Source organism: Eptesicus fuscus, chromosome 22, assembly GCF_027574615.1.
Source record: "Eptesicus fuscus isolate TK198812 chromosome 22, DD_ASM_mEF_20220401, whole genome shotgun sequence".
Taxonomy (NCBI): Eukaryota; Metazoa; Chordata; class Mammalia; order Chiroptera; family Vespertilionidae; genus Eptesicus; species Eptesicus fuscus.
Window position 1 is genome coordinate 33538010 of NC_072494.1, and position 11515 is coordinate 33549524.

General features: G+C 43.9%; 1 protein-coding gene across 5 annotated transcripts in view; it reads right to left on the reverse strand.

Moving 5' to 3' along the window:
- LOC129147979 (membrane cofactor protein-like) overlaps positions 1-10483 on the reverse strand; it is a 65412-nt gene extending 54929 nt beyond the window's left edge. For all 5 annotated transcript variants that reach the window (XR_008555191.1, XR_008555192.1, XM_054712109.1 and 2 more), the window contains exons 1-3: positions 10357-10483; positions 4720-4911; positions 3708-3810 (exon numbers count right to left, since the gene is read on the reverse strand). Coding sequence is in view for 3 of the 5 variants with exons in the window: in XM_054712109.1 (XP_054568084.1) it covers positions 3708-3810; positions 4720-4911; positions 10357-10474 (413 nt within the window). In the remaining 2 variants the exon portion in view is untranslated. The remainder of the gene's footprint in view (positions 1-3707; positions 3811-4719; positions 4912-10356) is intronic.
- Positions 10484-11515: the final 1032 nt, after the last annotated feature.

Here is an 11515-nt window from a genome sequence, read left to right on the forward strand (position 1 = left end):
CTCCCTGAGCGCATTAAACGCCTGCTCCCTCCCCCATTCACCACTGACTCTTTCTCGAGTCAGACCACCTGCACCCAGGTGCCTGGAGTAAATATTATTTTGATGATACTGAGCCCCGAGTCCGTTCTGTGTGACCCCGGCCCAATGCCGAACATTTCTGGGACAAGAAGAGGGAATGCGCATGCCCAGAAGAAGGCTCAGTTTACATGTCAGGCTGATCCTCAGCACAGAGACACGCTTCAACAATCAAAAAACAAAACAATAACATAACACAAAAAACCCTAGGAAATGTTGAGAATTGATTTTTAGAGTTACCTCATTATTAGATTCCAATGTCCAGTTCAACAAGAAATTATAAGGCATACAAAGTAATAGGAAAGTATGGTGCATTCAATGGAAAACATAAACCAACAAAAACTATTCCTGAAAAAGGCCTGAGGGGACACGTACTAGACAAAAGACTCTAAAATAGTCAGAGAAACTGCATGTACATATTTCGCAGGCCCTCTTGGCACAGATCTGCAGTTTCCAGTTCCATAGTCCTCTTTTCCTTCATGGGGCAGCTGAGTGGCAGCTGCAGAGAGGCGGGCATTTGTGAGTACCCTGATGGGCAAGACCATCGCTCTCCAGGTTGAGCCCAGTGATACCACTGAGATGTCAAAGCCAAAATCCAAGAAAAGGAGTCTAAATAGTCAGCAGAGATCTCATCAGGAACTTGGGGGCCAGAAGGCATTGAATAACAGACACAAGTAAAAAGAAGCTCAGCCAAAAATGCTCTCCACAGTAAAACTATGCTGCAGAATTGAGGGAAATATTAAAACTTTCCTATAAATTAAAGTCGAGAGAATTTGTTACTACTATACCTCACCTACAATAAAAGCTCAAGGCTGTCCTAAAGTACACAAGAGAGTAAATAATATTACCTGGACAGTCAGTCCTAGTGCTGCGGAGTCTCGCCCATTAGCCAAGTTGGTACAGGAAGAGATTCTTACACTAAGCACACCAAAAACTATAAATATGAAGGGACAGGCACAAGTGTGCCAAAAGGTAGCAAGATAATTGGAGAGAAGATAAAGCCCTCCCCTCCCTAACTATATAAGACCTGAGGGCCTGAGCAGAAAGGGGGTGAGGGTGTTTGAGCTGGGAGTTCCTGGTCTCAGGCACTTGAATAAAACCTCATTCCTTTTCCATCAGCACCTGCCTCACCAGTTTGGCATTCATTGCAGCAGGCAGTCGAACCCATGTTGTTTGCTTTCGGTAAGTCATGCCATATGGATCAACATCTCACTGTGGGTATATACATGGGCAATTATTAAAGCTAGTCTTATTGTAACAATGGTATGTAAATGCATGTTTATCTTCTATGTAAATTAAGAAACAAAGCATACAATGAAAATAAATAGAAGCCAGGATTTCAATTGTTATTGTAGATGGTAGTGTGACACTAACAACCCAACTGGATGAGGATGGAGCTGATAAGCATTCATTATTGGAATTTATTGAATTTAAGTTGGCATAAATTCAAATTGTAGCATTATAGCTCTAGGATGTTAAGTGCAATCTACATGGGAACTAGAGACAAAATCAGCATAGAATACACACAAAAGAAAATGAGAAAGGTATTCCAACACTATTAGAAAAATCAACTAGCAAACGAAAATAGGAATGTGCAAAAAGGGGGTAAAAAGCTTTAAGAAAACAAACAGCTCCCTCCTTGTCAGTAGTTACTTTAAACTTAAATGGATTACATTCTACAATCAAAAGGCACAATGGATAAAAACCAAAGACTCCACTCTAATCTGTCTACAGGAGACTCACTTGAGATTCAAAGAGACCAATAAGTTCTAAATGAAAGGATGGAAAAAGATTTTCCATGCAAATGGTAACCAAAAGAATGTGGCTATACCTATTCGGGCAAAATGGAATTTGAATCAGAAAAGGTTGTAAGAGACAAGCAGCACACTTTATTTTAATGTTTCACCTACTGCAAGAGGAAATCCTATATAATGAAATATGCAAATTGTCCCCTCGACTGGGAGTTTGACTGGGAGTTCGACCATTCGCTATGATGTGCACTCACTACCAGGGGGTGGCACGGAACATGTCAGGTGTCAATGATGCGGCACTGCTAGTGGGCAGCAGTGGAGGTGCTGCTAGCCCTGATGGGTCTGATGAGAGGGGGACCACAGTGGGATGGTAGAGCAGGTGAGTGAGTGGGTGGCGCCAGGCCAAGGTGGGTGTGAGCGAGGCCCAATCACCCCTCTGATTGGCCTGCAGATGGCTACCAGCGACTACAGCGAGGCACGGGGCACTGAAGGAGCGGGTCGGGGGCCCAATGATTCAGGCGGAGGGAGGCACACGTGGACTGGGGGCCCAGGTGCTGCCCAGGGCACCGAGATCAGCTGGGACCTACTCTCCCACACCAGGCACTTGTGTTTGGATCCCTGGCTAGGCCTAGGGAACGCACTTGTGCATGAATTTCGTGCACCGGGCCCTTAGTAATAATTATAAACATTAATGCACCAAATAACATACCTTCAAAATACATGAAGCAAAAGGAGACACAACTGTGGAGAGAAATACACATTTCTAAGCAATAGGCATTTCTCCAGTAATAGGTGGAGACTTCAATATCCCACTCACAATAATGGGTACTACAACTAGACTGAAAATAAGTAAGAAAATAGTAGACTTCAACAACACAATCACCTAGACCTCACAGACACAGAGCACCATAGAACATAATACATATTTGCTTCAAATGCAAATGGGATATCTTCTATGATAGACCACACGATGAGCCACAAATTAATATTAACCAATCAATAGGTTTCAATAAGGTAAATATGATACAAAGTATCTTCTCTGACTGCAGTGGGATAAAGCTGTGAAACAAAACCTTCGCAGACTGATGTTTTCCTGAAGGAACAGGTTTACTGACTAGCCATGTGCCGGTCAGTAAAAAGACCCAGGTCCTGGGGCATGCAGTCTAAACCACCGGCCGCAGGGACAGATGAAGGCAAACATTTCCGCCATCCTGGTGTAATGGGGTTCTCTTACAGCTTTGAGTAGAAAGATTAAGTTATTTTGAAGGAAGTTACATGGGCTATAGGTAAGGGGGCAGAAGAAGGGTGAGTGGGGCTAGTTCTGGAATAGGTGCATAGTCTGTAGGAAGAAGTGTTTGCTGCTTTTGGACAGTCTGATAAGTTCATGTGGAAGCAGGATGCGCTGAAATCTGGTGGTCAGCTAGCCCTTATTGAAAGACAGCTACACTACTAGCTCTTATATTCACATGATTCTGAAGAACCTCTGGACGTTCATTCAAAGTCTCAACACAACATTTCATTGGTTTCTGCCTTTGGCTTGATTAACTGATCAACTTCCTGTCTCTCTTTCCCACTCTCCTGCCTCTTATAATTTAATGTAGGACCATGTCACCAGGATTACTACCTTTTTAATGACTATGATAGGCTTATTGTTACTTATCATATGATACAATTTTGCTTTCCTTCAAGGTAAGTTTCTTTCTATTCACTGCACATCTTTTCAGTCTCCATAAAGAGTCCAAGGGTTGATTGGCTGTAAGTACAACTTGTTCCACAGACAGCAAGATGAAGTCAACATAATGGAAATGCTTGAGAAGAGAACCAAACCAAAAATGGAACCAGCAATGTTTACCTTCTTCCTCCAAGGAGCAGCTTACTTACCCCTCAGTACAAACATACTGAACTTGTGAACCAAATTTGGTAGTTGCATTAACGTAGACTACTTTGCCATTTTGGGGTTCTTGTAGCTTTGAACATGACAATACTAAAGAAAAATTTCAAATTTGCTGTTTTATACAATGTCAAAATAGATTGGAATCAAAATAAAAATTCTACATTGTGCTATTAAACTGATGGGAACACTTTCTTATTTATTGTTATTGCATTTCTTGGGGTGACATTGGCTCATAAGCTTACATAGGCTTCAAGTGTGCACATCTATGACACATGATCTATATTACTTTATTTGGGTGTGTACCCACCACCCAAAATCAAATCATCTTCCACACATACTTGGTCCCCTTTACTCATGACTACCCCTGCGACCACCCACCCTTCCCTCTGGTAACCACCCAACTGTTGTCTGTGTCTATGAGTTCCAGTTTTACGTACATCTGGTCCTTAATGCTTTCTGACTGGCTCATTTCACTTAACATAATATTCTAAAGCTCCATCCATGTTGCTGCTAATGGCCAAACTTAACCCAGTTTATGCCATAAGTGTCTGTAGACTCAAGTTGCGGACCTTCCCCCACGCCACATGCGTCTATAAAAAAAGAATGTTTTCGCTATGCGGCAGCCCTGACCAACTTTGACATCATTTTTCATGAGAAGTTTCAGCTGAAAATATTCAAGAATATCCGAATTGTGAGTAATATATTTATTTTTATAATATTCATTGCAAGTTGATTTTAGTATTAAATTCAAAATATCGTGGTGGGTGGGGATGGTTTTCATTTTGGACGCTTGGTAGTTAACTGGTAAAGATTCACATTTACCCAGAGAATCAATGGCTTTATTAAAAATTTCCTGGAGATCTTCAAAGCCTGAAAAAATATCTTGCTACCTAAAATTCTATATCCGTCTGAGAAAACTGTCATAGTAATAGTAGAACATGCAGTCTAAAATGTATGAACATCTTTAGAGCAATAAAAATAAAAATTTTGTGTACTTACTTGTACAACTCTCCTTGAGAGCGGGTTTGTATGAGCCATCATACTGACAAACAGTTTTAATGGGTTTTGAAGGATCAATAGGCCCGTATCCTGGGATACACTCATAGAATAATATGATCAGAGGACCAAGAGGGCCTCCAAGATAATTCTTGGGTACCATAGTTTTATAAGGTTGTGGCTCAGCACAGTCACCTGGGCATGAGAGAATAAGAACATGAAAGGAAAGTATTTTCTTTTCCACCAGCCATGGATTATGGCCTGGTAGCATAAATGGAAGGTCCTTGGTGAGATTTTAAGTGATTGTGCCAGACTTTTACCTGATGATGAGCTATGCTTTCTTTATGAACATTCTATTACCTCTGGTTTCTTTGAGATTAACCTGAATATTCTTTCAACAGTAAATTGAAGAGAGAGCACCAATGTTTTTGGTTTAAAAATTTATTTATAGATATGTGCCCTTCCCATTTTTTTCTGAGTTTATTCCACACTCACCTCCCTCCTCAGAAGACTTCTATAGTATATAGCCCTCCATCAGATTACTCTTCCACAGTTCCAACACAAGAAGACCACCAAACCAAAAATGAAACTAGCAACATTTACCTCATTACTCTAAGGAGCAACTTACCCCTCATTACAAATATGGTGAGAATATGAACCAATCAGTAGTCCCATTAACATGGGCTACTTTGCCACTTAGGGCTTTGGCGGGCTGTAGACATGGCTTTTCTAAAAGATGATGATGACTTGTCATTTCAGGCTCAGTCTCCTCTCAGGAGGCAAGTTGCCTTCTGTTCCTACTACACTCTGTGCTCAAGAAATGCTATGGTAAGTGCTGACTCTAAAATAAGCAAAGAGGATTTCATAGATTAAAATAAAGGTGGGCTAAACTATTTTAAAATATAAGACTTCACGTCATATGTTCCATATCTGTGAACTGAGCATTTTATAGGCAAATAGATGTCAATTAAGTGTCAAAATTTATAAGTTTAACATTGCTTTAAATGTAAATTATTCTTCCTTCACTAATCAATGAATCATGCTTGGCCGCAGAAGTTCTCTGTGGTAGCTGTTTAAGCTGTGTTACTATATTGCTATGCTGTTTGAATTTTTTGTTTCTGGATTTTTGATAGATTTTTCTTCCTAGAATAGTATCATTTCTACGTTAGCCATTCCTTTTCCTTTTAATTATCTGTGGGCTTGAAAATCTAACAGATCTGATAGAACTAGTATGTAAAATTATGTGATGGAGACACATCAAGTAAAGTCCTGAAGGGCTAAAAGCATGCAGAGGTCCCTCCTGTAAGGTTAAGGATCTAAGAAAGGAGCTAGATCTATGTGATCCCTGAGAAACCTCTTTTCTTATACCCTGGATTGGTCTTATGTCACATTGATGTGAAATTTTAAAAATATATATTTGTATTTCTATCAAATAACAAAAATTATGTGACTCTTTTTAAATTAAATGTATGGGGTAACATTGGTTAATAATACTTTGTATATTTCAGGTTTCACAACGTTGTAATAGGACATCTGTATACTCTATTGTGAAGATTAGTCTCCTTCCCTCACCTCCCTTTAACCTCTTCCCCACCACCTCTTCCTTCTGGTAACCACCATTTGTGAGTTGTTTTGTTTGTTTGCTTTTTTCATTTGTTGCTTTTTGGTTTATATCCCACATGAGGGAAACCACAGCTTTCGTCCTCTTCTGGCTGACTTCCTTAGCATAATCCTCTCAAGTTGCAAATGGCAATATTGTATCATTTTATAGCTGAGTCGTACTCCATGGTAGACTAGAGGCCCAATGGACGAAATTCATGCAAGGGTTTTGGTTATCAGACTAAAGCTGGCCTGGTAGCATAAGTTTGGAAGTGTTCCTTCCTTTTCAATGTTCAGAAATAATTTCAGAAGAATAGGTACTATTTCTTTAAATATTTGGTTGAATTCACCTTAGATGCTATCTGTTCTAGTGCTTCAGTTTCTTGCTAGTGTTCTGTTTTGTTTTGTTATGCTTCAATTTATTTGCTAGAATTGGTCTATGCAAATTCTCTGTTTCTTCCTGGTTTACTGATGGAAGCATGTATGTTTCTAAAAATTCATCAATTTTTATAGATTTTCTGATTTGTAGGCATATTTTTGTTCACTAGAGGCCCGGTGCATGAAATTCATGCACTGTGGGGGGTTGTCCCTCAGCCCATCCTGCACCCTTTCCAATCTGGGACCCCTCAGGGGATATCCGACTGTCAAACATCCCTTTCACAATCCGGGACTGCTGGCTCCCAACTGCTTGCCTGCCTGTCTGCCTGATTGCCCCTAACTGCTTCTGCCTACCAGCCTGATCGATGCCTAACTGCTCCCCTGCCGGCCCAATTGCCCTCAACTTCCCTCCCCTGCCGGCCCGATCACCCCTACTACCCTACCCTGCTGGCTTGTTGGCCCCAACTTCCCTCCCCTGCTGGCCCAATGGCCCCCAACTGCCCTCCCTTACAGGCCTGATGGCCCACAACTGCCTTCCCATGCCAGCCCAAACAACCCCAACTGCCTTCCCCTCCTGGCCAGATCGCCACTAACTGCACTCCCCTGTAGGCTTGGTTTCCTGCAACTTCCCTCCCCTGTCGGCCTGGTCACCCCTAAATTCCCTCCCCTGCAGGCCTGGTCCCCCAAACTGCCTTCCTTTGCAGGCCCAGTTGCCCCTAAATGCCCTCTCTGGCCAGCCTGGTCACCCCCAACTGCCCTCCCCTGCTGAACCAATCGCCTCCAACTGCCTTCTCCTGCTTATCTGTTCTTCACCAACTGCTGTCCCTTGCCGGCCATCTTGTGGCAGCCATCTTGTGAGGGCATATCGCAACCAGTTGTGACAACATGGGTGCAACCATATTGTGATAACATGGTGGTGGCCATCTTGTGATTACATGGGGGTCGACATCTTGTGAACACATGGGATAGCCATCTTGAGACGACATGGGCATGACCATCTTGTGACCACATTGTGCTGGCCATCTTGTAACCACATGGGGCGGCCATCTTGTGAGGGTGTGATGGTCAATTTGCATATTATCTCTTTATTATATAGGATAGTATTCTTTAGTGATCCTTTGTATTTCCCGGCTGTCGACTGCAATGTCTGCTCTTTCAATTCCGATTTTATTTTATGTCCTCTCTTTTCCCATTATGATTCTTGGTAAAGATCTATCAATGTTATTTATCCTTTCAAAGAACCACTTGTTAGTTTCACTGATCTTTTCTGTTGTTTTTTTTTTTACTATTTTCTGTTTCATTTATTTCCACTCTGATCTTTATTATTTCCTTCCACATACTTATTAGGATTTTGTTTGCTCCTCTCTCTCTAGTTCCTTTAAATGTAAATTAGATTGTTTATTTGGGATCATTCCGGCTTCTTGATGAAGGCTGGTATAGCTATAAACATTCCTCTTATAACTGCTTTTGCTGTATCTCATACATTTTGTAAGGTTTTGCTTTTCATTTTCATTTTTTCAAGGTAGTGTTTGTATTCCTGTTTGACTTGAATTTTTACTGGGCTGCTGAGCCCCCTGAATATTATATTTCATTTTTCTGGAACTCAGTAGTTATAAAAGACTGGTGATACCATGGCAACAATATGGGGCATTTGCAAACACCAGTGAGACAAGACAGAAAGAATCTCTTCATTCTAGTAGAGCTAGGACAGAAAAGGAAGTTTGGAAAGAGGAACAACAGTCAGGGGAATTTGAGCTGGAGTGTGTGGGTCTCTGAGATATTTTGCTCAGAGAGGGTGTCTGAGGGGATGTCCTCACACCTAAGTTTGAAGGACAAGGAGCCAATTATGTGAGAGAGGAGGAGCCTGGGGACAGCAAGTGCAGAAGCCCCGAAGTGGCAGAGTGTGGCCTCTGAGCAGAAAAGCCTTCCCTCCCACCAGCCATTTGTTAAAGGCTCTCAGAGAGTCATGCCCCTTCCTCCAGGGCAGCTGACTGGGGCTGGAACACTGGCATTGTGGGTTGGTTACTGTCCGCCAGTCCCAGTAAATGTCAGCAAATCCTTACTGGTTGCCTACTGTGCGCCTGGCACTGGGATCTAACAGGGAGCAAAACACAGTCCCTGTTAATGTTCATAGTGTTCCTGTGCAAACAGACCAAGAGTGAAATAAGGATCATGAAAGTAGGAATGGCTTGTTATTGGTCACCAGTGTGTCCCCAGAACCAGCACAGGGCCTGGCACATACAAGGCAAATCTTTATTGAATGAATTCTCCTCAGGAGAGAATGCAGCATGCAAACTGTCTATGTAATAGGATCCTAAAAGTCACTTGGGCATAGAAACACACATGCATATAGCTACAGTTGGAAATACACCATAATATTCCATTGTTGCCCTTTGATCACATATGTTTAATACAGTGAGCATATATGTATGTATATATGTATTGATTGCATTCAGTGAAACATGAATTTTGATAGTGGATGGCCTTCAGCTTCAGTTTATCAGCTACAGGGGAAAAGCCCATGGATGCCATTTATTGTTCATTTCTTATGACTCATTTCTCACTAGGTTTGGCTACCAGGTTGCTTCTAATCTCCCCTCAAATGGGAACCAAGCTAATAAAAAGGAAAAAGATTGCGCACATGACATTTGCGAATAGCGCAGGGCATTATCTATATGGGAGGGCAACAGGACTGTGTCTCCATGCTTAAAAACAAGCAGCAGCCTGGAGAGCAATACCAATATGATTTGGGGGCAACAAGCAGCCTGTTAGCTTTTTGTACAAAAAGCACTGCGTGTCCTTCCCAATCCTTCTAAATCCCAGGCCCTGCAGCTAGCTCTCACTCACTAAGGGCTCTGTGGGCAACACGGGCTCCCCAAACCCCATACAAAGCAAGCAGTGAGCTTCCTTGCCCCACACCCTGCCCCTCTGGCCTGGACCCTTCTGTAAAGCAGACACGTGGTAACACCTGGTCTGGGATCCCCCAGCCCAACCCAGTGGGGCACAGCACCCACTCACCAAGGCTTCACTAAGCCCAGGGAACACAGGGCACAGCCTCCCCACGGGCCCAGCACTCCCCCAAGCAACATCCCCACACACAGCTGGGCATTGAAGAGCAAGCCCTCACCTTCAGCACCTGGTCAGGGCTTCCCATCTCCTTTTGTTAATTGTTGACAGTATTCCACATGTCCCCCATTTCCCCACCCCTTTGTCCTCATCCACTCAGCCCCTGCCCACTCCTGGCCTTCCCCACACTATTGTCTGTGTCCATGGGTTACACATATATGCATACATGTTCTTTGGTTAATCTCTGACATCTTGATTAGCTCAGTCCCCAAACACCTGCAAGCTTTTGCTAGGGACACAGCTTGGCCCCCAGCACACACTGACTGCACCCAGCACTCCAAGAGGCTCAGTACCTACCACCTAACAACCCTCACCGCGGGCCCTCTGAAGTCCCCCTCACTTCTCGGTCCCCAAGGAACAACCCAGAGGATCTGTGGCTAAGGCTTCTACCCTAACCCCGCATCACCTGGGTCCACCAAGCCCTGAGCCTCTACCCCACACACCAAGCAAAGTTCCCTTCGCCCTCCTCTCTGGTGGGCCAGCTCCCCCACCCGCTCTAGTTTCCCTCCAGAGCTGACCCCCTTTCCCTTCCCCTACCTGAGCACATGGGGAGCAGGAGCTCTAGGGCCAGCAGAAGGACCCCCAGGAAGCCCCACGAAAAGGGACTCTCCAGGCGGCGGGAAGATGCCCTGAGCGGCTGGTAAGAGGCCCTCATGCTCCCAGACATCAGCGGGAAACCCGAGGGACAGTGAGTATTTGCCTCTTTGAGTGCAGGTCCCAGACGCAACAATCCCCAGACTCACAAAGTGTCCAGGGCTTTACACTGAGTGGGCGTGGCCTGGGTCGTAGAGGTGGGGCGGGGCCAATGCGACCTGCAAGGCGGGGCTTAGTCCTCAGGGCTGTGCTTCAGCCCTAGAGAGGGTGGAATCTCTAACCTGGTAATTCTTGCTGTGAGGTGTTGGGCCAGGCCTCACTGAGAAGCTGCTGTATAGTTTCAGGGGGGTCCTGGGAACACAGTGTGTCCATAATTTGGGGAGCTTAAGAGGTTTTTTTTAAAAAAAACAAACACACAAGAAATGTTGTATTTTAGGCTTATTCTAATGGCACAGCTTCAGTCTACTTTCTGATCAGATTCACCCAAGGAGCCTTTACAGAGTGATTCTTAGCCACAACCCTTACACGTTCTGCTTTGACTCTTCCAGCAATGGGTCTTGGCATTGCTTTTCGCTGTTTTTTTAAACTCATCGCAGGTGATTCTAATGTGCAGCCTGGGTTGAGAACCACTCCTCTGTGGCTTTGCTTCTCAAAGGCATTGGTGGCTCCTTTCCTGTGGCTGCGGTAACAAGTCACAGCAGGTTGGGAGCCTCAGTGTCTTCGGGTCACTATAAAAATCCTACAGCCTGGGTAGCTGGTGATCAACAGCTCCTCACAGTTCAGGAGGCTGGGAAGTCCAAGATCGAGGCCCTGGCAGTGTCAGCATCTAGTGAGAGCCAGCTTTGTGGTTCATGGGCAGTGCCTTCTAGTGTAAGTTCACGTGGCAGAGGGCTGAGGGACTTTCTTGGGATTCCTTTATAGGGAAACTAATTCCAATTGTGAAGCCTGAGCCCCCATCACCTAGTAACTTCCCAGTGGCCCCTAATGCCTTTCCCTTGGAGGTTAGGATTTAACACAGGAGTTTTGGAGGAACACAGACACTCACACAGTGTCTCAAAACAACACACATTTATTCTTTTCGTTCTGGAAGTCTTAAGTCAGA